At 43.0% G+C, this 26,648-nt stretch overlaps 1 protein-coding gene across 1 annotated transcript in view; it reads right to left on the reverse strand.

The window, feature by feature from the left end:
* Positions 1–1,408: 1,408 nt before the first annotated feature.
* Positions 1,409–26,648, reverse strand: part of LOC126456058 (esterase FE4-like) — a 61,648-nt gene continuing 36,408 nt past the window's right edge. Inside the window, exons 5-8 of the mRNA XM_050091813.1 lie at positions 19,732–19,917; positions 16,310–16,509; positions 5,846–6,011; positions 1,409–1,608 (exon numbers count right to left, since the gene is read on the reverse strand). Coding sequence (XP_049947770.1) covers positions 1,409–1,608; positions 5,846–6,011; positions 16,310–16,509; positions 19,732–19,917 — 752 coding nt within the window. The remainder of the gene's footprint in view (positions 1,609–5,845; positions 6,012–16,309; positions 16,510–19,731; positions 19,918–26,648) is intronic.

Consider the following 26,648-nt stretch of genomic DNA (forward strand, 5'->3'; position numbering starts at 1 on the left):
GAAGCTTTTCATGTTCTTTGGCTACAACGTTTCCCAAATAAATTAGCCTATAAGATTTCGGTTCTTCTGCGTCTTTGTCTTCCCCTTTTTGCTAATGTAATGTTACTGCAAGTATTCCAGATTCTGGGCACCTGTCCCTACGAAAGACTTTAATAACGCTATTGTACTGTATATGGCACAGTTTGGTCCACTAACTGATGCAACACATCTGACGGTATTCAATCAGGCCCTGGTGCTTTCTTCTTCTTCTTTCACTTCATTGTTGCCAGCCTTCCTTTCTGTCGGGAAAATCGAACCTCCGTCTACAGAGTTCCGAGTAGCTACTGGACCAATGTCTCCCAGTCTGTCGTCATGGTACCGTCGGATCGTTTCAAGGTTGACTATACAGTGGATGTTTGTTGGAAGTTTGTATGGAAATCTCCGAACATCTGTTGCCATTTAGTCTTTAATATACTGCTCCCATTTCGCTATCGTAGATTGATATAGTAGTTCTTTGTAGCGTTGTTTGAAGCAGCCCACTTTGTCGTTCTGGTTCTCCTTATCATTTCTGGTAGTATCTCCTCGTCTGCCTCGCTCTGTTTCTTAAGGGGATTGATTGTACATTGAATTCTGCCCTTAAAAGTTCCAGATTCGCTTTTTGTAGGTCGTAGAGTCGCTCGGGCTAGATGTTATCGCCTAAGTCATTACCCGTGTCTGTAATTGCGAAATAAATGAGATTATGTTCGCTTGTAAGTCCATCACAGAAACCTGCTTTTTTGAAACGTGGTCACTGACTCTCGAATCTGCGTGGGTGTAATCTAGGGATGGTGAAGGGCAGAAAGATATACTTAGCAGTATGTAGCAGCCCACAGCCGCGTAAAATTTAAGGAAGAAGTTATTCGCCAAGAGAAACATAAGACCGTAAGGAAGGAAATAGATCACGAAAGCACGCGTTTTGAGTCTGGCCCCATTTGAATGTGAAATTTGGAGAATAGAGAAACAAGAGAGAGGACAACTAGAAGCCCTGGAAATTTAGTGCTACAGAAGGATAATGCTCAGATGGAGAGAAAGACCAATGAAGAACTGCTCGGAATACAGGAAACGAGATCTTTGTGGAGGCACACCCAAACAAGAAGAGACAAACACGTAGGACACAGTTTAAGACACAACAGTATAATTGGAACAATAGCATAAGGAGCTACTGAGGGACGCAATCACGTGGATCGACCAAGGATGTCATACATGCATTAGATTATGAGTTACATGGGCTGCACCACATACGCAGAAATAAAGAGGAAGGCAGACACAAGAGGGGAATGATGTACCGCTGCAAACAAACCTCAGGATTGAACACTAGAGGCTCAGTGTAATATGAGAGGTCAAAGTATCTCTGTAATTGTTTAACGGCAGTGATTTACACCTGTTAGCTTTATTTTCTCCGACTTACAAGAGCGGTGGTGTAGTTGTCCTTCAGTGTGATGTCGCTGCCGTTGTAGTAGAACTCTTTGACGGACGCGGCACCTTTCAGCCGTTCTTCCCTCGTCGGAAGTCGTAGATCACATCCCACAATCTCGTCAAAGTTCTCATTCAGGTTGTTTATTTGTTTTTCAGTGGATAATATACCACCCTCTGCCATAAAAAACATCGAATATATTAGAATCAAATCTCAACACTGGTAACAGAGCAAACCACGCTGAAACCAAAAAATGAGTTATAGAAGTCAATAATCTGAAGAGATTTACAGAGACAAGGTATGACTGCTAATGAATTACACAAGTCTAAAGCTACTGGCGTGCTTATTGGCGTTCAGCATAGCTGCTGTTTCCATTTTACGCACAACATTTCGACAAGCGACCACCCTCTTGGGTATCAGACCTCGTTAAGTCGCTGGTTCTGGGATTCATGGAGAACAGCTTGCCCCGAATCGAATCCGTCGCGCCGATTAACGACGAGGGCCGGTGAGGCGGCTAACGTGAATGTGGTTTTTAGGCGGTTTTCCATTTCCAATTAAATATCCATGTCCCACCTCAAAACACACGCTACGCAAACATTTAGAAAACATTCTCACACTTCAACATGAGATTTACTTTAGACTCAGACAGATGAGGTACATAAATTCCTTTCCGGAGGGACTATTGGCGTCATGCATGCCGTCCGGCCATTAACTGTTATTAACGTTAGCAAAATCCGTACAACAATGCCAACCCTGGAGAGAAACGGGATAAGGCTAGGAAGAAGAAGAAAGAAGATTTCGATACCCGAACCAGTTGTCTTCTTCAGATGTTGCGAGTACTCATTGCCGTGGACTACAGCCAGCAAAACTCGACGCACCTGAAGAATATACTAAGTCGGTCCTCGAAATGCTGGGTGTATAATGGAAACAATAACTTGGCTTAAACCCGGAAACGCACCATTTATCAATCACGACGAGAAACCATGAGACTTTGGAAATTTGTGGTAAGTTGTATAGGACCAAACTACTGCGGTCATAGGTCCCTAGGGCCCGTAGGCTTACAAACTACTTAATCTAACTTAAACTAACCTATGATAAGGACAGCACACACACCCATGCCCAAAGGAGGACTCGTACCTCCGACGGGGGCAGCCGCATGAGATGTTGCTTCCAGAGTTATTGTTATATAGTTTTTTTCGTGGGGAAATCTTAAGTATCTATATCGTCAAGTCTTCTTACAGTAAAGAATACAGGGTGCAAACGATAACTAATCAAAATATCCACGGGTGTACTGGCGGTCTACAGTGTAAAACGGGCACAATATTTCGGCGATCATACATGTCACCATCATCAGGTGAACTGACGGACTGAGCTCCTGTGAACGTGCCGGCACGGAGATCCGTACGCTATGGCTGCTCAGAGGGAACTGGGTTCGGTCGCGGCGGTGGCCGATTTAAATACCCTCCGCCCGCGGTGCACTTCCTCCGTTGTCCGCACCCCGCGCCAAGGTTGCGCGGTGGAACAGATTTCGACGGGGTCTGAGATGACGTCGGTGTGATGGCTCTGTCCACCGTGGTCGTCACAACTATACGTTTGCTCGATTTACTTTTGATTAACCCAATCGCTGGTTCCCAGGCCTTGCTAAGATTAAAGCCATAGTCACGGTTTATGAGGTCGTCACTGGTGCGAATTTTGATGGCCTCTCTAACAACGCTGTCCCAGTATCTCGACGTCTGTACCAGAATCCTCGTGCGTTCATACTCCATAGCGTGATTTTCCGACAAACAATGTTCAGCGACCGCCGACTTGCTCGGATACATCAGTCGAGTGTGCCTCTGGTGTTCACGGCGTCGATCCTCGACGATACGCATCGTCTGACGAATATACGACTTGCCACGGAATCTGGTACACACCGGCCTTCCTCAAACCGAGGTCATCTTTGGCGCTCCCCCCAGTGCACGAGTTTTATTCGGAGGACAAAACACAGTTCCGACCCGGTGTTTCTTCAAAATGCGGGCGATTTTCCCCGAGAGTGCGCCTGTATATGGAATAAACACAGCGCCTACCTCCTCCCTCGTGATTCCATCCATCTCCACAGGTTGTGCTGTAGTGGTTGGGCGGAGAGCACGGTGAATCTGCCACTATGAGTACCCATTTTCTCGAAATACAGTTCTCAGATGTTCCAATTCCTAGGGGGAGTCTCTCTGCGTCAGATATAGTGCGCGCCCTATGTACTAGAGTTTGAAGTACCCCATTCCTCTGTGAAGGGTGGTGGCAGCTGTCTGCGTGCAAATACAGATCAGTGTGCGTTGTCTTCCGATACACCCCATGACCTAGGGTGCCGTCAGCCCTTCTCTTGACCAAGACGTCAAGGAAAGGTAATTTACCCTCCGTTTCAGTCTCCATAGTGAATTTAATGTTGGGGTGTATGGAGTTAAGATGTGTAAGGAAGTCAAGGAGTTTATCCATATCATGTGGCCAGATGACGAACGTGTCGTCTACATAACGGAAAAAGCAAGTAGGTTTCCATTCGGATGACGACAGGGCTTCCTGCTCGAAGTTCTCCATGTACAAATTACTTGCTTTTGTCGCACCTGAAGTACTGCGGGAACAAGTGTTAAAATTTCATGAGAGTCCACTGGGTGGAAATAGTGGCAAAAATGCAACTTACTTATAAATAGCACAAATCTATTGGTGGCCATCCCGGAAAACTGTTTCTTACAGTCACGTTTCACTTTGCGACTCATGCAATAAACGGAATCACCAGGGCAAACCCAAAGGATGCCTGCAAGAACTCCCAGACACGAGCAACTCTTTTAAATGAACGGGGCTTGATCTCGTAGGACCCCTACCGGAAACAAAAGATGGAAATTGCTATATTTTGACCATTTTGGAGCTTTTTTTGAGATATCTACTAATGCACCAAATACAGAAAAAAGTACAACAGCATTTGTTAAAGAGTGGATTTTGGAATGTGTCTCACCTTTTTTTTACAATTATTGATCAAAGTTCCGATTTCATTTCCGATTTATTACAACAAGTGTGCAAGTTATGGAAGATTGCCAAGTTAATGGCAACACCAGCTCCTACAGAGGGGAATGGTCGCGATGCACGTGTTCGTCCAACTTTCATGAAAATGATATGTCACTAAGTGGGTTGCAGGACACCTAACACAATTTGTGGCACACCTGCGTTCCAGACAACACATGCACACCAGCACGCAGCTCAGCCATTGCGAAATCGTCTACGGCAGGCGAATGACCTCACCGTTCGATTTTGCAACTTCAGCAAGAGGCAGCAGCAAAGAAGACGTCAGTGACTTAGCCAGCAAACTGCAGGAAGTATGGAAACAAGCAAAAGCTTGGAATCATCTATGTTTTTTTTTTGGCATAAAATCCTTCAAATCATGTCCTTGGTCACATTAAAAGTCAAGTTGGCTTTTACTCGATCGTAGAACACATAAACCGCGTAAAGGCATATCTGAGCATTCCAGCCGCGGAACCAGCCGTTGAACTGGAAGAAAGCAGCTGATGTCCTGTGTGCCTTTCACCGCACACTGTTAAGTCGCTTGCGGAGTGTTGATGGAAATGGAGATTAGATTATCCTCCAAAACTTGTCAGTGAACTTCTGAATGACCAGTTCCGTAATTAATATGGACAGAACGTTTCTCTTTCACAGCGGATAAGTTTTGTAAGTGCATCAGAAGAAAGTGTGCCTCTAAACAGGATCAGTATAAGAGAACTGCCAGATGGATATGATTTTTTTGTCTGTACTGAACACTTTTAGATCTATTTACAAATCTCCACTCGGAAATTCAGTGCTGGGGTGTATGTCTGAACAATAATGAAGCTGTTTCCGTTCTGCACAAGTAGGTGATGTATTACAGATGCTTAATCATGTACTAGAAACTATATCTCATTCTGGCGTGTAGCCAAAGCGGTCAGCCGTCTTAGGATATGCTTCTGCCTGAACAGGGTTTCCCGAAAACTGGTTAAGTGCGTGTTCGGTGGGCACGGGGACAGCAATGGTGCTCTATAAGTGAGTGAAACAGGAGAAATTTTCAGAAGGCAGTATAAAATCGATAGTCTCGCTTTCTGTGCAAAGTGGGCGTAGTCGTCAACTCTTCACCGGAGTTGCTTCAGGAAGTATTATAGGATAGAAGAATTACGGATTTTTCAGTTATTTCGCATCATTCAGATCTGTTTTGAGGGCCCATGCTCAACTTCATGAAATTACTTAAAAGAACGGTACATCAGTACTAAGTATTGTAAGTACATGCATTTATTTGCTTACTCATAAACCGATTTTAATTACTTATTTCTTACGACATCTCTCAAGCACAAATTATGCGTCTGGAAAATTATTAAAAATTAAAATATATTATATGAAATTCACAAGTAAATATTATCTTACTCTGTGTGTGTCCAACTCGCTCGAGGTCAGTATTACCAGCCATGAAGGGAACCAGATTATAGCGGCCTTCGGCAACAAGCGTCCACGGCTTTTCCGTCAAGAAGGCACCATCGTGTTCCGGTTCGGCAGTGGGCGTCCAGACACAGGTGAACAAACTGAGGCTATCCTGTCACAGTAAAATCGTGTTTTCTAACTCTTTATTAAATGTAATTCACGAGTGGGATAGTTTACAAACAACAGAGACACAAAACTGCGTTGAGATCTACTTTATTCGTATTTATTGCACGTCCTGAGGATGTACTGCTATTATGACTACATTTGATATTACATTTTACGTTAATTAGGACCTCTACCAGAATAGAAAACTGAGCATTATATTTCTTAATTAGCATCGCAAATCAGTAGAAAACTGAAACAGTCGTAGCACCCTGAGAATTAACACACTGCTTATCGAAGTTCACGCTCGATGAAACTGACAGACCAACCATGACATATCTTAATACTTTATACCTTTATTCTTTCCGAAATGTTGTCTGTAGTTGCTCCAAAATACATTCTTTAAAAAAATCAAACAAATGATTACAGTTACAGGAAACTTGGATGCTTTGGGCTCTGAGCACTATGGGACTTAACATCTGAGGTCATCAGTCCCCTAGAACTTAGAACTACTTAAACCTAACTACCCTAAGGACGACACACACATCCATGCCTGCGGCAGGATTCGAACCTGCGACTGTAGCGAACGCGCGGTTCCAGACTGAAGCGCCTAGAACTGCTCGGCAACTCCGGCCAGCAAACTTGGATGCTTTATTTAGGAGAAAGAACTCCATAAATTGAACAAGTGAATAGCGCATTGGTCCGCCTTTGCTCTCTACGCAAGCAGTTATTCGGCTTGGCATTGACTAATAGAGCTGTTGGATGTCCTGCTGAGGTATATCGTGTGAAGCTCAATGCAACTGTCACGTTAGATCGTCAGAATCTTGACATGGTTGGAATGTACTGCCCATAATGTTCGAAATGATCTCAGTTAGGGAGAGATCCGGCGACTTGGCTGCAAAAGGTAGGATTTGGCAAGCACGAAGAGAAGCAGCAGAAACTCGCCGTGTGAGAGCGTGCGTTATCTTGCTGAAATGTAAGCCCAGGATGGCTTTCCGTGAAGGGCAACAAAGCAGGGCGTTGAATATCATCGACGTACGCTGTGATGTAAGGGTGCAGCTGATAGCAACCAGAACAGTCCTGCTATGTCACGCAACTGCACCCCAGACCACCACTTCTGATTGTCTTACAGTATGGCGGGCTAAAGCCGTGTTGGTATCGCGTCACTGTCCGGGACGCCTCCAGACATGTCTTCTACCGGGAATCTCATGGGTCGTAGTAGAATGGTCTTCAGTGGTGAGTCCACACCAAACTGAGCTCCGATGACCAGGGAAGACGTGCCTGGAGACCCCCGGAGAACAGTGGGACCGATAGTGTGAGGTGCCATTTGTTTTCGTAGCAGGACCCCTTTGGAAGTCATACGCGGCATCCTTACAGCACTTCGGTACGTCGAAAATAACTTACGCCAGCAGGACATCGAGCACCTCTGTCAGTCAAGGCCTAGCCGAACAAGTGCTTTCATGAGGACCGCACGTGGACCAACGCGTTTTTCTGTCTTAGAGTGTAGTTGACAGAAATCATTTCAAAGACAGAGCCGGGCTGCTCATGAGCTGCACCGGTCACATTGCTCGAATTGTTTATGGCCAAAGCAGGGCACGTGCTGCCGGTTTCTCTGGCGAGCGCCAAAGGGTGCTCAGGCTCACAAGGTAATGGTCCAATCCGACATGTCGGATACCGGAAGATTACAACGAAATAAATGCCTTATCAAAATTTTAGCTGCTAAGACGCACTGAAAGTATTTTTTTTTTTTAATTGTTAAGGTTACTCGTTTTCGTCGCACGAAGAACCGACAGCGGTTTGTACAGACGTTCCTGCCTAGCGCGCGATCGGCGGTGACAAGATGGCGTAGCGCCGCGTAGTGCGAATATCCAGAGTTACACATGCGAATCTGAAGTACCTAAGCCATTCCAAAAAATGTCACAGATCATCAATTTTTTGAATAAAATGCAGTTCATATCGAAATCTAAACTGCTGCAGATGTAATTCGTACCATAGAAAAATAAATGACAAAACAAACACTTTTCTTACACCAGGCACAACTGACGAAATAAAAAGTAATGCTTTCAGGCACTTCACGGTAGTTACTAGTTTTGTTTTGGAACTGCGATGGACTAAGAAATGGTCCTGGCCGTTGGTCTGCTTAGCGTGCTGCACACCGAGAATACTTAAAGCAATTCATAAAAAGCGCCTAAGTAACGCACTTACTAGTGAAATTTAAGAATACTGTTCTCCTGTTGAACCTCAAATACCACGGAGCTATCGGAAATTATATTATCCGACACTTCCCTTAAGAATGCCTTCCTCAGTCGAAAAAACAGTGTACCGTGAGTCACATTGGTTGTTCCGGGTGGAATCTGTATTTTATTAGTAGCCTTTTCGTTGTCCTCTTCAAAGACAGAGACAGGTGTCCAGTCCAAAAATCGAACAAAAAGATGAATTAATATCTGCAGTTGGTTGGAAATCGTTTTGAACGAATTCTTAAAACATTATTCTTTCCTGTTTTTTTCCGATTTTAATACGTTAATTATAAGATTTTTGCCACTGAACTGTCTTCTTCTTAATGTTTGCTCCTAACATACCTTCAGGTCTCTGAAGACGGGCGTAAAACTGCGGAAATAGTAATCGACTCACACTTTTCACAAGCATTGTTGTATATGAGTATGTCATAACATTAATCGATTGCACAACAGACCCTGTCTCATTTTCCACCCGACATGATAAAGTGCGTTTTGCTCGCAGTTCTGACGGGCATTAGTCGCAGCAGATGTGTGGATAATAGCAAGCGTCGTCTTCACGTCAGCTACGAATTAACAGCATCTCCTCCACAACTTTGCTTGAATTAAACATTGGCGTTTTGCGATTCCCTCTACAGTGTGATTTCTGAAATCTGCGTAATCAGGTCGAAGAAACCTTGAAATCAGCAATGTTCATATCCATTGCGGTTTGGAGGCCCCAGTCTTGTGTACCTACGTCGGTAACGGTGGATTGCTTCTCACGAGCAGCTCTACATAATTCATATCTCAAGAAAATTCCTATAAAGAACTCTTGTTGATGTTAATTATTTAAGTTTGTGGGTTTATTGTGGTCATTAACGCGTCTAATGGGCCTTTATAGTCACCCTGTACAGTAAATATTTTTTTCATACTTCCGTGAGTTTCGTTTCGGAGCGTTACTTCGTGTAAGTCTTTCTTCCATTCAGAGTTCAGGGTCACGTTTTAGGAAGCAAAATCGATTTTCCGCACTGTTTAACAGCAAACGTTAAATACAGTGAATATTAAATCGGGATTATCTCCATTGTTAACATATATGCCGCCGCAAAATCAACTGGTAGTTAGAATGGGTATTGAATGAGTTGCAAATTTGAGTAAACATTAACCGCGGACAATTGTTTCAGAGAACTATCGACGAAAACAGAAGTACGCTTTACAAATTACAATCCACCGAGTCGTATTATGTGTTTAGTGATGCGTCGTCAGCCAGTAGTATGCGCTTGCCAAGTTGCGCATGCACTATACAGCCGCATTGCGAGCCATGAATTCCGCAGCTTTATGCATTTTGAAACGTCCCCTTTGAACAATTATACAAGACTGTGCTTAAACTGACATACAATATTTTTAGCGCAACGCAATCTGACTTTCAAAAATCCCTACAAAAGAATGGCCATGACTAACATTAAACTATACCTTTCAGAAATCACTTACCTCACAAAAATCTTCATTACTCGAACTACTGCAATACAGCGAGCGCCACTACTGCCAGCTAAATAAAAGATTCAAACTATGGAAGGCACTAACTACTGATAGGGATAGTTAGCAAATGAAAGATATTAATAGAGAACAAACAATGTATTTACCTTAATAGTCATAATATATGTAGCAGTTCATGACAAATTACAAAACTCCGCCATCTCTCTCCCCACATCCACCACTGCTGGCGGCTCACCTCCAACTGCGCAACGCTACGCGCTGTTAACATCCAGCTGCCCAGTACTACAATGGCAGACAACAACGCAAACTAGCCACAGACTGCACACAGCACAGCCAGTGATTTTCATACAGAGCGTTACCAATAAGAAAACCTAAACAGCCTACTTACATAGCCCCCATGCTCCCCACAAAAAATTTTATAAATTGGTTTGGGCATTGGCCAATACAGATTTGAAAAATTTTTCATAATTACAATAACAAAGATATCAAATGCACACACTTATTGATACAATGTTGGTCAAAAGCTAAAATTTTCTCACAGTCCATAAAGACAGTCCTCATCATTCGTCACAGTAAAATTGCAGTGTTTTTCTCAAAGTCTGAGCAGTAAAAGAAAATGCACACAGAAGTAGTGGATTTCCATGCAGTCTTGAAGAAGTAGTGTTGTCCTTCCAACGGAAAGACAGTGCTGACTCTCGACATGCAGACAGGTAATGCGCCACAACAGAGCAAACCCACAGCAGAGTCAGTCGAAGTTTTGAAGAATATTGGTGGGTAGGTCATCACAGAGCATACCCACTGTAGTCCTGGTAGAGATTACGGTATTGGTGGAGCACCAGAGGTGCTGACCCACTGTAGTCCTTGTAGAAATAGTGGTACTGGTGAGTCATCAAAGATGCAGACCCACTGTAGTCCTTGTAGAGACGGCCAGCAGCCATCTGATGTGACTGTGCAGGTGCACAATCACCATTGAAGAGTCTTGTGGACAATATAGCAAGTCCATAACCACCACTTGTGCACTCACAAAGTTTTTGGAATTGTCCTTAGAACCAGCAATGCTGTTATCCAGTCCCTTGCTGAATTATTAACACACGTGCAAACACTATCAGTCCCTACTTCTCACATATTGCCCATATACTATGACCAACAGAAACGTGTGCAGTGAAATGGAACTTAATTTGAAGAACTGGTGTCTATACAATTATAAATTTACAACATGAAAATACAATTATAAAGGTACAAAATACATCATTAAAGAACATAATAGTACAGATAACATTTGTGGTACAGGCTTTACAAAAGAATCGAAATAACATATACATCAGTGTTACAGGAATTATGACATAAGTACATACATAAAAGATCAGAATAACTTTTGAAACATCAACTTCACATATGAGCATTAAAACAAAACAGAATAAATAATGTCTAAGCATCTTTACAAGATAAATAACATAGTATTTGAAAAATTCTACGACATAAATCTTATTAACTAAACAATTAAAGACAGGAAAAAGATAAATACACAAGGGTACACAAACATATAGCGGAATAATACAAAAGGAAAGGACAGGGTTTGTTGTACTGCAGTATTTTGCAAACAAAACTTTCTTTACTTCTTGGAGATCTCCCTTCATTCATCACTATTCCCAAAAAGTCCTATCTATACCTCTTTTCTGTATTCTAACCATATTTCTTTCAAAATAATTATGGCTCATTGTTACGTCGTTTCGGCGGTTCCATTTCAAAATTCGGTGCACCTTGCCAATTTCTTTCATAATTTCCGAAATGCGCTGTGTTATTATTTTGTGGCTATTCCGTATTTCTATTATACAAGACTGTGCATAAACTGACATACAATATTTTTAGCGCAACGCAATCTGACTTTCAAAAATCCCTACAAAAGAATGGCCCTGACTAACATTAAACTATACCTTTCAGAAATCACTTACCTCACAAAAATCTTCATTACTCGAACTACTGCAATACAGCGAGCGCCACTACTGCCAGCTAAATAAAAGATTCAAACTACGGAAGGCACTAACTACTGATAGGGATAGTTAGCAAATGAAAGATATTAATAGAGAACAAACAATGTATTTACCTTAATAGTCATAATATATGTAGCAGTTCATGACAAATTACAAAACTCCGCCATCTCTCTCCCCACATCCACCACTGCTGGCGGCTCACCTCCAACTACGCAACGCTACGCGCTGTTAACATCCAGCTGCCCAATACTACAATGGCAGACAACAATGCAAACTAGCCACAGACTGCACACAGCACAGCCAGTGATTTTCATACAGAGCACTACGTGGCGTTACCAATAAGAAAACCTAAACAGCCTACTTACAATTTTTAAAAAATACTTACAGTGCGTCTTGGAAGCTAAAATGTTGTCAGAGTTTTCTTTCTTTGTATTCTTCCTGCACAAAAGTTTTCAGGGGATGTTTCTATATGCCGGGATGGACCATTCCCTAGTCAGTTTTGACCCCACTGTCACGTACCCATAACTTCTACGCTCTCGCGAGCAGTATCACACAGAATACTGAGCTCGCGAGCATGTTGTTCGCAAGTGTATACGCACCATACCGCGACTACTGGTCTGGACAAACGACTGCACTGTAAAAAGATTATGAAAGCCGCGGAAGGAGAAGTTGAGTGACCAGCCCCACATGAACCATGGACCTTGCCGTTGATGGGGAGGCTTGCATGCCTCAACGACACAGATAGCCGCACCGTAGGTGCAACCACAACGGAGGGGTATCTGTTGAGAGGCCAGACAAACGTGTGGTTCCTGAAGAGGGCATCAGCCTTTTCAGTACTTGCAGGGGCAACAGTCTGTATGATTGACTGATCTGGCCCTGTAACACTAACCAAAACGGTCTAGCTGTTGCGGTACTGCGTACGGCTGAAAGCAAGGGGAAACTACAGCCGTAATTTTTCCCGAGGGCATGCAGCTTTACTGTATGATTAAATGATGATGGCGTCCTCTTGGATAAAATAGGAAGTCGTTATCAGGAGAAAGAAAACTGGCATTCTACGGATCGGAGGGTGGAATGTCAGATCCCTTAATCGGGCAGGTAGGTTAGAAAATTTAAAAAGCGAAATGGATAGGTTACAGTTAGATATAATGGGAATTAGTGAAGTTCCGTGGCAGGAAGAACAAGACTTCTGGTCAGGCGAATACAGGGTTACAAATACAAAATCAAATAGCGGTAATGCAGGAGTACGTTTAATAACGAATAAAAAAATTGGAGTGCGGGTAAGCTACTACAAACAGCATAGTGAACGCATTATTGTGGCCAAGATAGACACGAAGCCTACGCCTACTACAGTGGTACAAGTTTATATGCCAACTAGCTCTGCAGATGATGAAGAAATTGATGAAATGTATGATGAGATGAAAGAAATTATTCAGGTAGTGAAGGGAGACGAAAATTTAATAGTCATGGGTGACTGAAATTCGACAGCAGGAAAAGGAAGAGAACGTAACGTAGTAGGGGAATATGGATTGGGGCTAAGAAATGAAAGAGGAAGCCGTCTGGTAGAATTTTGCACAGAGCATAACTTAATCATAGCTAACACTTGGTTCAAGAATCATGAAAGAAGGTTGTATACATGGAAGAACCCTGGAGATACTAGAAGGTTTCAGATAGATTATATAATGGTAAGACAGAGATTTAGGAACCAGGTATAAAATTGTAAGACATTTCCAGGGGCAGATGTGGACTCTGCCACAATCTATTGGCTATGAACTGTAGATTAAAACTAAAGAAACTGCAAATAGGTGGGAATTTAAGGAGATGGGACCTGGATAAACTGACTGAACCAGAGGTTGTACAGAGTTTCAGGGAGAGCATAAGGGACCTATTCACAGGAATGGGAGAAAGAAATACAGTAGAAGAAGAATGGATAGCTTTGAGGAATGAAATAGTGAAGGCAGCAGAGGATCAAGTAGGTAAGACGACGAGGGCTAGTAGAAATCCTTGGGTAACAGAAGAGATATTGAATTTAATTGATGAAAGGAGAAAATACAAAAATGCAGTAAGTGAAGCAGGCAAAAAGGAATACATAATCTCAAAAATGAGATCGACAGGAAGTGCAAAATGGCTAAGCAGGGATGGCTAGAGGACAAATGTAACGATGTAGAAGCTTATCTCATGAGGGGTATGATAGATACTGCCTACAGGAAAATTAAAGAGACGTTTGGAGAAAAGAGACCACTTGCACGAATATCAAGAGCTCAGATGGAAACCCCGTTCTAAGCAAAGAAGGGATAGCAGAAAGGTGAAGGAGTAAATAGAGGATCTATACAGGGGCGATGTTCTTGAGGACAATATGATGGAAATGGAAGATGATGCAGAAGAAGATGAAATCGGAGATATGACATTGCGTGAAGAGTTTGACAGAGCACTGAAAGATCTGAGTCGAAACAAGGCCCCGGGAGTAGACAACATCCCATTAGAACTACTGAAAGCCTTGGGAGAGCCAGTCCTGACAAAACTCTATCATTTGGTGAGCAAGATGTATGAGACAGGCGAAATTCCCTCAGACTTCAAGAAGAATATAATAATTCCAATCCCAAAGACAGAAGGTGTTGACAGATGTGAAAATTACCGAACTATCAGTTTAATAAGTCACAGCTGCAAAATTGTAACGCGAATTCTTTACAGACGACTGTAAAAACTGGTAGAAGACGACCTCGGGGAAGATCAGTTTGTATTCCGTAGAAATGTTGGAATACGTGAGGCAATACTGACCCTACGACTTATCTTAGAAGAAAGATTAAGGAAAGGCAATCCTACGTTTCTAGCATTTGTAGACTTAGAGAAAGCTTTTGACAATGTTGACTGGAATACTCTCTTTCAAATTCTGGAGGTGGCAGGGGTAAAGCACAGGGAGCGAAAGGCTATTTACAATTTGTACAGAAAGCAGATGGCAGTTATAAGAGTCTTGGGACGTGAAAGGGAAGCAGTGGTTGGGAAGGGAGTGAGACAGGTTTGTAGCCTCTCCCCGATGCTATTCAATCTGTGTATTGAGCAAGCAGTGAAGGAAACAAAAGAAAAGTTCGGAGTAGGTATTAAAATCCATGGAGAAGAAATAAAAACTTTGAGGTTCGCCGATGACATTGAAATTCTGTCAGACACAGCAATGGACTTGGAAGAGCAGTTGAACGGAATGGACAGTGTCTTGAAAGGAGAGTATAAGATGAACATCAACAAAAGCAAAACGAGGATAATGGAACGTAGTCAAATCAAGTCGGGTGATGCTGAGGGAATTAGATTAGGAAATGAGACACATAAAGTAGTAAAGGAGTTTTGCTATTTGGGGAGCAAAATAACTGATGATGGTAGAAGTAGAGAGGATATAAAATGTAGACTGACAATGACAAGGAAAGCGTTTCTGAAGAAGAGAAATTTGTCAACATCGAGTATAGATTTAAGTGTCAGGAAGTCGTTTCTGAAAGTACTTGTATGGAGTGTAGCCATGCATGGAAGTGAAACATGAACGATAAACAGTTTAGACAAGAAGAGAAAAGAAGCTTTCGAAATGTGGTGCTACAGAAGAATGCTGTATATTGGATGGGTAGATCACATAACTAATGAGGAGGTATTGAATAGAATTGGGGAGTAGAGGAGTTTGTGGCACAACTTGACTAGAAGAAGGGATCGGTTGGTAGGACATGTTCTGAGGCATCAAGGGATCACCAATGATTTTTAAATTTTATCGATTTGTGATCCACATCTTCGCCCTCAGAAATGAATGCTTAAAGTTGACCATTCAGCTACTCTGAAAGCTATTCCTGCCTCTCTTAGTAAGTGGAAATGTTTTCCTAATTTTCTGAATAGTCTTTGTAGATAACACCTGCAATCATCGATGATATAACAACCTTATGCTTTTGTATGGTCTCCTTGATGGCCTCAAAAATTTCAGGTCTGTTAAGGATTAGCAGTTCCAAGGTGTTGCCATCACGAGTGGGTTGTCTAACTACTTTCTCGAAGTAATTTTTAGATGTTGACGCTTAATATTACTTCCTTCTGTTACTGTTCGATAAGTAGTGTGACGAAATGATTAGATTTAAGAAAATGCAACCATATCATAACTGTGAAAACAAATTTACTATGCTTAATCACTTTTTTTAATGGACCAGGATTACGAAATGAAGTTGACATCCATAGAAGAGTTAGCACACTTCACGACTAGAGTTAACTTAAACATGGTTCTTTTTGTAGTTGTCTTAAACATCATCAAAATTCCATACGTATTCTGCTGCCTTCATAACGAAAAAAGTCTTGATAAAAAAATAAAGCTAGTTGCAAGAGTGTCGTTGATTGTTCCCCATAAAATGCATCGTGCCGTATACAGGAATGGCATTGAAATAGATTGACGTAAATCTGGAGTAACTCTGAAAACGTAGACAAAAATTATTTTGTTTTGTAGCGGTTGCAGGAAAATAAAATTTGTGAGTCGGTTTACCACGCTTCCTCTTGGAATTGTTTCAGCAGGTATTTAAAAATCACATCAGTTTCTCTTGGTTATGAAGGTTCAACCACTTTTGCTAGTTCAAAGCACGTAATTAAAAGATAGTACATACCTCTTCCGATAGAGCAGCAGTTCTGTCCTTCACTAGTGTGCTCGCATTTATACTTTTTAAAAAATTCAGAAGATCAGTGGAACATTTCCCAGCGTAGCCCAGGTGTTTGGCAAACCGCACTGCTCTGTCTGTAGCGTTTATCGTGAATGCCCAAGGGTTTAATGCCGATCCACTCATCGCTATGGCGCTCTTATACAAACCTGATAAGGAATGAAAGATTACAATTAATAAGAGTAAACAGACATGTTTCAGTGTGTTAACTGTTTTTACTCTGCGTATGTCTTCCCGCAAACCCAACATAAATTATACTATCTGACGTTTTCTGCAAACTCGTAACTTCTATTATTATAGACAACCCGCTTTGTTTGTGCCATGCGTACTAGGAGGTACTAACGAACCCAAAAACATACTACTAGTAATTATTATTCTGCACAATTAAGTAAATACCGACGTACGGTTGCCAGCACACTGCCCCCAGTCACCAACAGATGTAGCTAGACTTACTGCCGTGTATATAATGCGATTTACATTTTTAAAGAACTCAGTAAATGTTGTGAGACTCTAACACTGAAGCGAAGCGCATACGTTTGAGCCCCAGTTAACACTTGAGACGTTCATTTAATTGAAGGGCGAGGTGGGGGGACAAAGGAAATGTGCTGTTGATGTCAGCTGCATCGGGACTCTATGCGGAATCAACGGCGGCGAGTGGAATTGTGTGCCTGATCGGGATTCTAACCCGTGATCTCCAGCTTACTAGTCAGTTTCGTTAACCACTGCGCCATCTGGACACAGTGTTTATTGCAACGGCGCGAACTATCTGGGCACGCTTTTCGCCCGACCCACGTTCCCACCTAGCACCATCTATTCGTAAATGCCACCGAAGATTATGTATCTCGTCAGTTTTCTTGTTACTGCAAGGCAACAAAACTATTCAACATTTGCATAACATCAGACTCCATGCAATCCAGTATACGGGCCAGACAATCACAATCTTCCAGTGACACATTCTCGACGTCAATAACTGCCGTCCTCAGTACAAGCTTATGTGGATGCTACATGCGACGAAGTAGTCGCTCTTATTTCCGAAAGCAACGCAGCGATTATCAAACAAAAGTCCACCTTGCATTTTATATGTTTTTATGATGGATGTGTTACAATCTGGTCATTGTTGCCCGCATTTTCCTTTTTGTAATGCTTTAAGACATATGGGCTACGTATCCATTACCTTTTCACAATTTAATGATGCCCCAAAAGGTTGAAAAGCTTCATTGATGGTAAATAATTTCACAACCAAGGCTGTATTACTGTGAAATGAAAAGTTATTATTTGTGCCTATGACGTGAAATCTGGTTGTGTAGTTTTAAAATACGATTTATTTTAATAAACTGTGATTTATTGGCAATTCCTACGTAGTGTCGCTTAATTCCCTCATCCTGCAGGAAACGTTGCGTACAAAGAGACACTGAAGTAAGGGAATTTTTTTACCTTGATATTTATGATTGCTAAGAAGTGTGATGTGCTTTCTTAACGTATATCATTGAAAGTATAAGAGATTTGTAACGTATTTAATCGGTTCCCATTGCCAGTGTTCGCAGGTGACCACTCACTACTGGGAGAAGATAAAAGCTACCCAGCGAGTACCACATGAAAGCACCCATCAGTTAAAGCCATTGTTTGTCGTAAATTTTACGCCTCTACACTACTGGCCATTACAATTGCTACACCAAGAAGAAATGCAGATGATAAACGGGTATTCATTGGACAAATACATTATACTAGAACTGACATGTGATTACATTTCCATGCAATTTTGGTGCATAGATCCTGAGAAATCAGTACCCAGAACAACCACCTCTGGCTGCAATAACGGCCTTGATACGCCTGGGCATTGAGTCAAACAGAGCTTGGATGGTGTGTACAGGTACAGCTGCCCATGCAGCTTCAACTCGATACCACAGATCATCAAAAGTAGTAGCTGGCGTAATGTGACGAGCCAATTGCTCGCCCATCATTGACCAGACGTTTTAAATTGGTGAGAGATCTGGAGAATGTGCTGGCCAGCCAGGGCAGCAATCGAACATTTTCTGTATCCAGAAAGGCCCGCACTGGACCTGCAAAATGCGGTCGTGCATTATTGTGCTGAAATGTAGGGTTTCGCAGGCATCGAGTGAAGGGTAGAGCCACGGGTCGTAACACATCGCAAATGTAACGTCCACTGTTCAAAGTGCAATCAATGCGGACAAAAGGTGGTCGAGACGTGTAACCAATGGCACCCCATACCATCACGCCGGGTGATACGCCAGTATGGCGACGACGAATACACGCATCCAATGTGCGTTCACCGCGATGTCGCCGAACACGGATGCGACCATCGTGATGCTGTAAACTGAACCTAGAGTCATCCGAAAAAATGACATTTTGTAAGTCGTGCACCCAGGTTCGTCACTGAGTACACCATCGCAGGCGCTCCTATCTGTGATGCAGCGTCAAGGGTGACCGCAGCCATGGTTTCCGAGCTGATAGTCCATGCTGTTGCAAACGCCGTCGAACTATTCGTCAAGATGGGCGTTGTCTTGCAAACGTCCCCATCCGTTGACTCAGAGATCGAGACATGGCTGCACGATCCGTTACAACCATGGGGATAAGATGCCTGTCATCTCGACTGCTAGTGATACGAGGCCGTTGGGATCCAGCACGGAGTTCATTATTACCCTCCTGAACCCACCGATACCATATTCTGCTAACAGTCATTGGATCTCGACCAACGCGAGCAGCAATGTCGCGATACGATAAACTGCAATCGCGATAGGGTAAAATCCGACCTTTATCAAAGTCGGAAACGTGATGGTACGCATTTCTCCTCCTTACACGAAGTATTACAACAACGTTTCACCAGCCAACGTCGATCAACTACTGTTTGTGTATGAGAAATAGTTTGGAAAGTTTCCTCATGTCAGCACGTTGTAGGTGTCGCCACCGGCGCTAACCTTGTGTGAATGCTCTGAAAAGCTAATCACAGCATCTTCTTCCTGTCGGTTAAAATTCGCGTCTGTAGCACGTCATCTTCGTGGTGTAGCAATTTTAATGGCCAGTAGTGTACTTTTCTGAAACTTTATTCATTTATATTAATGTTGTATACATTCGCCATCAATCGTGTTCCTTATGCTCTTCCGCCATTTACATTGTTATGGTAAGCGCTTTCTCTGTAACAGTATTGAAACTGTGGTGTCTATCCACCTCTCTCTCTCTCTCTCTCCCTCTCTCTCTCTCTCTCTCTCTCTCTCTCTCTCTCTCACACACACACACATGCGCGCGTGCACACACACACACACACACACACACACACACACACACACACACACACACACACTTGCACTTCTCGATGACCAGTTAATATAGTTTCAAAAGCAAAAATCAATTACCTTTGCTTAGTGAAGACAAAACGTGGTAATGAACGGATGCCCCTCCAGCACTTTGACCTAAGATGGTTACTTTTTGTGGATCACCTCCAAAAGCCTGTATGTTCCTCTGGACCCAGCGAAGTGCCTCTGTCTGGTCCTTAAGACCCATGTTCCCAGGGACCACCTCATCGCCGGTGCTCAGGAAACCTACGGTGATTTATTATTGTGAGGTAAACAGAGCACTTAAATACAAACTATCAAAAAATAACCTAAAGACTTGTAACAACATTGCAAACTCTGTAATAAATGCTCACAAGTCGAAGTTTAGAAATTATGCAGGCCCATGTCTAAGGAGTATAAAGTGTGTTACGTTAATGCATTTCAGACAGCATTAAGAGTCGGAATAAAACTAATGTAGGTATTTGTAGTACACATGTTATTTTCTTCATTCCACAAACATTAAAACTCGTCAGAAGTTACAGAGGGAACTACATTTTAAGTAGACGAGAGCACTTATGGCAGACAAGTAAAAGTAAACCATTCAAACTCTGAACTGTAGATGTAAAAATTGACATGTGTTTCTGCACGAAATTCAATACATACACACAGCCTCAGGTACTATAATGTAGCTTCCCATCGGATTGCTTTTGCGACTTCGTATTATGTTAATATTAACTTAGCGTCAATTTGAAATTTGCTCTTTTTGTTCCATACGTACAACTGTTGGTGACAGGAAAAGGATCTCGTATGTTTGCAACAGCACTTAATTCTTATCACAAATTTTCTGACAATAATTTGACCGTAGGGCACTGAAAATTATATTAATTCCGCGAATGATGAGGCCTAGTAATCGCTAGAAGCTTGGTGAAGGCAGCTTCTGAACGCGGAAAAGGCTGATCGCCACGAACAGTGAGAATGTAGCCACGAGGCGGCTTCCTTTAAGAGCTTAAAACTACGAGATTTCCCACTGTTGTAAATAGGAACTGTTCCAATGGGAAGGCGGTTGGGCGAGTACGCATCACCTACCAGCAAACCACAGCGTCGCGTTGCACTCGAATTTGGCGGTAGGACGCCCACTGTTCGAGTACGCAATTGACTGCATATTAACGAGAACTTGACTTGGAAACCTTACGTAAGAGATATTTTCAATCACTTGAGTTCAGCATCATTTTCTCTTGGTCTAATCTTTGATTTTGGTAATGAAATCATTAGAAAATTAGCTAACTTTGCAAACTTCAATTCGTTGATGCGGTATGGAACAATTCTCTTGGAAAATTCTACACACATACCCAAAGTATTCATTGTACAGTATAAAGATAATACTGATTCATTGTTTGTGAAATCATTGCCTCTGCAGTTTGTTGTAACTACAAGAAGTTTGTGTAACTACAAGAAAGTGTGTCTTTTTTTCACGAAACGTGTCTCGTTTTATCGACATAAAATATCATCAGCGGTTTGCAATAAAACGTATTTACAATTGACTGACACTCTAGATCTAAAAAGAGTTGTCTACAAACTACACTCCTGGAAATTGAAATAAGAACACCGTGAATTCATTGTCCCAGGAAGGGGAAACTTTATTGACACATTCCTGGGGTCAGATACATCACATGATCACACTGACAGAACCACAGCCACATAGACACAGGCAACAGAGCATGCACAATGTCGGCACTAGTACAGTGTATATCCACCTTTCGCAGCAATGCAGGCTGCTTTCTCCCATGGAGACGATCGTAGAGATGCTGGATGTAGTCCTGTGGAACGGCTTGCCATGCCATTTCCACCTGGCGCCTCAGTTGGACCAGCGTTCGTGCTGGACGTGCAGACCGCGTGAGACGACGCTTCATCCAGTCCCAAACATGCTCAATGGGGGACAAATCCGGAGATCTTGCTGGCCAGGGTAGTTGACTTACACCTTCTAGAGCACGTTGGGTGGCACGGGATACATGCGCACGTGCATTGTCCTGTTGGAACAGCAAGTTCCCTTGCCGGTCTAGGAATGGTAGAACGATGGGTTCGATGACGGTTTGGATGTACCGTGCACTATTCAGTGTCCCCTCGACGATCACCAGTGGTGTACGGTCAGTGTAGGAGATCGCTCCCCACACCATGATGCCGGGTGTTGGCCCTGTGTGCCTCGGTCGTATGCAGTCCTGATTGTGGCGCTCACCTGCACGGCGCCAAACACGCATACGACCATCATTGACACCAAGGCAGAAGCGACTCTCATCGCTGAAGACGACACGTCTCCATTCGTCCCTCAATTCACGCCTGTCGCGATACCACTGGAGGCGGGCTGCACGATGTTGGGGCGTGAGCGGAAGACGGCCTAACGGTGTGCGGGACCGTAGCCCAGCTTCATGGAGACGGTTGCGAATGGTCCTCGCCGATACCCCAGGAGCAACAGTGTCCCTAATTTGCTGGGAAGTGGCGGTGCGGTCCCTTACGGCACTGCGTAGGATCCTACGGTCTTGGCGTGCATTCGTGCGTCGCTGCGGTCCGGTCCCAGGTCGACGGGCACGTGCACCTTCCGCCGACCACTGGCGACAACATCGATGTACTGTGGAGACCTCACGCCCCACGTGTTGAGCAATTCGGCGGTACGTCCACCCGGCCTCCCGCATGCCCACTATACGCCCTCGCTCAAAGTCCGTCAACTGCACATACGGTTCACGTCCACGCTGTCGCGGCATGCTACCAGTGTTAAAGACTGCGATGGAGCTCCGTATGCCACGGCAAACTGGCTGACACTGACGGCGGCGGTGCACAAATGCTGCGCAGCTAGCGCCATTCGACGGCCAACACCGCGGTGCCTGGTGTGTCCGCTGTGCCGTGCGTGTGATCATTGCTTGTACAGCCCTCTCGCAGTGTCCGGAGCAAGTATGGTGGGTCTGACACACCGGTGTCAATGTGTTCTTTTTTCCATTTCCAGGAGTGTATACTGATTTTACTTACGACATTGTGAATTTTGCCCACATGAGGAAATGTTAACTGCTTGCAATTTTTTGAGAAATTTTCTTGTTGGACATTGGCGTTGTTTTCGTATAAATCCACATTGTTTTTTAGCACTACACATTTCATGATGTGAAACATGACGGTACGTAGCACCTTTACTGTGTCATTACATACTTATTGCTAAACGTGTCTCTGTATTTTGTATGCGTAGTTTGGCCTTGCAGAGAACATGTTTGGATCAAGTGAAAACCATAACTGGAGGATAAATTTGCAACACTTCTCGCAGTAAAACATAGAGAAACGTTTAGCCACGAGTAGGCAAAACTAGCCGTATGCTACATTGTCACGTTTTACATCAAGAAATGTAGAGTGCTGCTAAGCAATGTCGAATTAGGCGAAAAACAGCAGGGGAAATAGAGAGAATACCACAAAAATGAGCAATCAGATGAGACTTGTTCACGATAATGAAGGTCTTATATACAATACCGTAAGTAAAGTCAACAATCTTGTAACGAACTGTTTTTAGGTCTAGAAAGCAAGCCAAGTTGTGAATATGTTTCATTACAGACGACTGGTCATATTTCATATAAATGAAACGAAACGTTTTTGATGACAAAAGAGCGAGCTTTCTTGTAATTACGTAAACTTACTTCACAAACGTTCAAATAAGATAACATCATCTGTCAATTCTACAACTTCATGCAAGTAAATATTTAAAATAACTGACATACTGAAAACAGCCTCCAAACACACCTACTTTTTTATGAAATTTATTGTGACGAATCAGGCGCTATTTGAAAATAACAGCGGAATTCAGAAATTTAATACTAGGAACGATAGTTGTGTACACAGTTCAGACCATACCTTTACTCTTGCTCAGAAAGGAACAAAATATACAGCCATGAAAAATATTTGACCACTTGCATTGTGAACTGAAGGTAGATACGTAATAAAACAGATACAACAAATTGAAATCATTTTTTCTTGACAATTCCTACTCAACAGTTATTCGAAGGACGTTCTGTAACTTATGCAACACATTTTTTCTCGGCCATTTTCGGTTGAATAAATGCGAAATTTGTTGTGTGACGTCATGGAATATTACCACTTTAGCTTTTATAGTTTCATGAAGATCTGCTAGGTGGCGGTACTACACGTAGCCTTCAAACTGGCGTCTGTAACGGTGGTGCGTTCCAAGAAGAGAGCTGTCATTGAGCTTCTTTTGGCAGAAAACGACAGTATCTCATGTATTCATAGACGCTTGTAGAATAACCACGGGGACGTGGCAGTGAACAAAAGCACGCTGACTCATTGGGCAAGTCAACTGTCATGATCATAACAAGGTCGCCCAGACCTGTCCAATCTCCCGTGTGTCAGCCGGTTGCATACACAGACACACTCGTCCACCATTTGGGGTAGTCCATGGTGTGTGCCGCTAGGTTCCTCGCCGCCTAACAGAAAACCGCAGAGAGCAAAGAAAGACAATATATGCCGAGTTACAAGGCTAATCGTGAAAATAATTTGGCGATCATTGTCATCGGCAGTGAAACGTGGGCTCGTCGCTTAGAACGGAAACAGAACGACAATCCACGCAGTGATGCTAGCCCCTTCTCTTCCGAATAAAAAGTTCAAAGCCGCACCCTCTTCTGTTTGATGTCCTCCCTCATGGTGCAACGATCAACTCTGAAGTGCATAGTGTTTTCCTCAGGAAATTGAAGAAATCACTTCAGCGTGTTCGTCGCCACAAAAATGCAAACAAACTTCTCCATGTCAACGTATGGCTTCACACAATCTGCCCAACTGGAAGGAGCTCACAGACCTTTATTGGACTTTCTTCCTCATCCACCCTAGAACCTGCATCTCACATCTTCGATGTGTTTGGCCCAATGAAGGATGAACTCTGCGGAAAGTAGTACGTGATGCTTAATGTCACAGCAAGACGTCTGCTCTGATATCGATCAGTAGGGTGGTGCAATGTGGGGATACAGACTCTCCCAGTAAGGTGGCGTCAGGTCGTCGCATTGATGGGAGATTATGTTGAAAAACAGGCTTTTGTAGCGAAAAGAGTCGCGAATAATATGGTGTACTGGAAGTTTGAGTAAAACCAACTTGTTTTCGGAAAAAAGTGTTGTATTACTTACTGAACGAACCGCGCATTACAATTTAAAGAAATTGAAAAAAAATCAGTTTTTTAAATGACCAGTCTGCCTCTGTAGCTGAATGATCAGCGTGGGTGACTACCACGTGCAGCGTGAGGGATCGTTTACCGCTTTTGCCTTTTTTTTTTTTTATCTTTGCTGGAGGATTGGAACAAGGTGCACCTATCCCCGTGATGTCGGATGAGGAGCTATTTCGGCGAGTGACAGCGGCACCAGGTCTGCTAACGCGACCCCCAACCCTCTATATCGCATTCAAATGCGTCAGTGGCGGAGGATGATACGGCGATCGATGGTTCCCATTGCTCGTCTATGGCCAGAATGGCGGCGCTAAGTAAAAGGCTAGGGTGTGACCATTTGTAAATCTGCTGACATATTGTACACCATAGCAAGTTGACGGGAATTCACTGATCTGACAAAGTAATGGGATAGCGATATGCACGTATACAGATGGAGGTAGTATCGCCTACAGAAGGTATAAAATGGTAGCGTGTTAGCGGAGCTGTCATTTGTACCTAGGTGATTCATGTGGAAAGATTTCCGACGTGATTATGGCTCCACGATGGTAACTAACAGAGTTTCAACACAGAATGGTAGCTGGAGCTAGACGCATCGTCCAGGAACTCGAAATTCCGAGGTCCTCAAGGTCAAGAGGGTGCCGAGAATATCAAATTTCGGGCGTTACCTCTCACAACGAACAACGCATTGCCCGATGACATGATCAATTAAAACAGAAGTAATATCTGGTGTTCCTCAAGGAAGTATTACAGGCCCTCTATTGTTCCTGACCTATATTAACGACATAGGAGACAATCTGAGAAGCCGTCATAGATTTTTTGCAAATGATGCTGTCATTTACTGTCCTGTAAAGTCATCAGATGGCCAAAATGAATTGAAAAATTATTTAGATAAGCTAACTATTGTGCGAAAAGTGGCAAGTGCCCCTAATAAAGAAAAATGTGACGTTACTCACATGAGTACTAAAAACATAGGTACTGGCAGAAGTAGAGCTGTGAGGACGGGACGTGAGTCGTGCTGGGTAGCTCACTTGGTAGAGCACTTGCCCGCCAAAGGCAAAGGTCCCGAGTTCGAGTCTCGATCCAGCACACAGTTTTAATCTGCCAGGAAGTTTCAGTACTAAAAGAAATTCGCTAAGTTTTGATTACGCGATAAGTCACACAAATCTGAAAGCTGTAAATTCAATTAAATACTTAGAGATTATAATTACAAATAACCTAAATTGGAACGATCACATAGATAATGTTGTGGATAGAGAAAACCAAAGACTGCGATTCATTGGCAGAACACTTAGAAGGTGCAGCAGATCTACTAAAGAGACTGCTTACACCACGCTTGTCCGTCCTATTCTTGAGTATTGCTGTGCGGTGTAGGATCCGCATCAGGTGGGACTGGCGGATGTCATCGAAAAAGTTCAAAGAAGGGCAGCCCGTTTTGTACTATCACAAAATAGGGGAGATAGTGCCACCGAAATTTTACGTGTATTGGAGTGGCAGCCATTAAAACAAAGGCACTTTTCGTTGCGACGGGACCTTCTCATGAAATTTAAATCACCAGTTTTCTTCTCCGATTGAGAAAATATTCTCTTGGCACCCACCTACATAGGGAGAAATGATCATCACGATAAAATACTAGCAGTCAGGGCTGGCAGAGAAAAATTTAAGTGTTCGTGTTCCCCGGGCACCGTTCGAGATTAGAACGATAGAGAGACAGGATGAAGGTGGTTCATTTAACCCTCTACTAAGCATTTTGATGTGAACAGCAGAGTAATCACGTAGATATAGATGTAGACATTGAAGCTTTTGG

The sequence above is a fragment of the Schistocerca serialis genome, chromosome 2 (assembly GCF_023864345.2).
Source record: "Schistocerca serialis cubense isolate TAMUIC-IGC-003099 chromosome 2, iqSchSeri2.2, whole genome shotgun sequence".
In the NCBI taxonomy this organism is placed as follows: Eukaryota; Metazoa; Arthropoda; class Insecta; order Orthoptera; family Acrididae; genus Schistocerca; species Schistocerca serialis.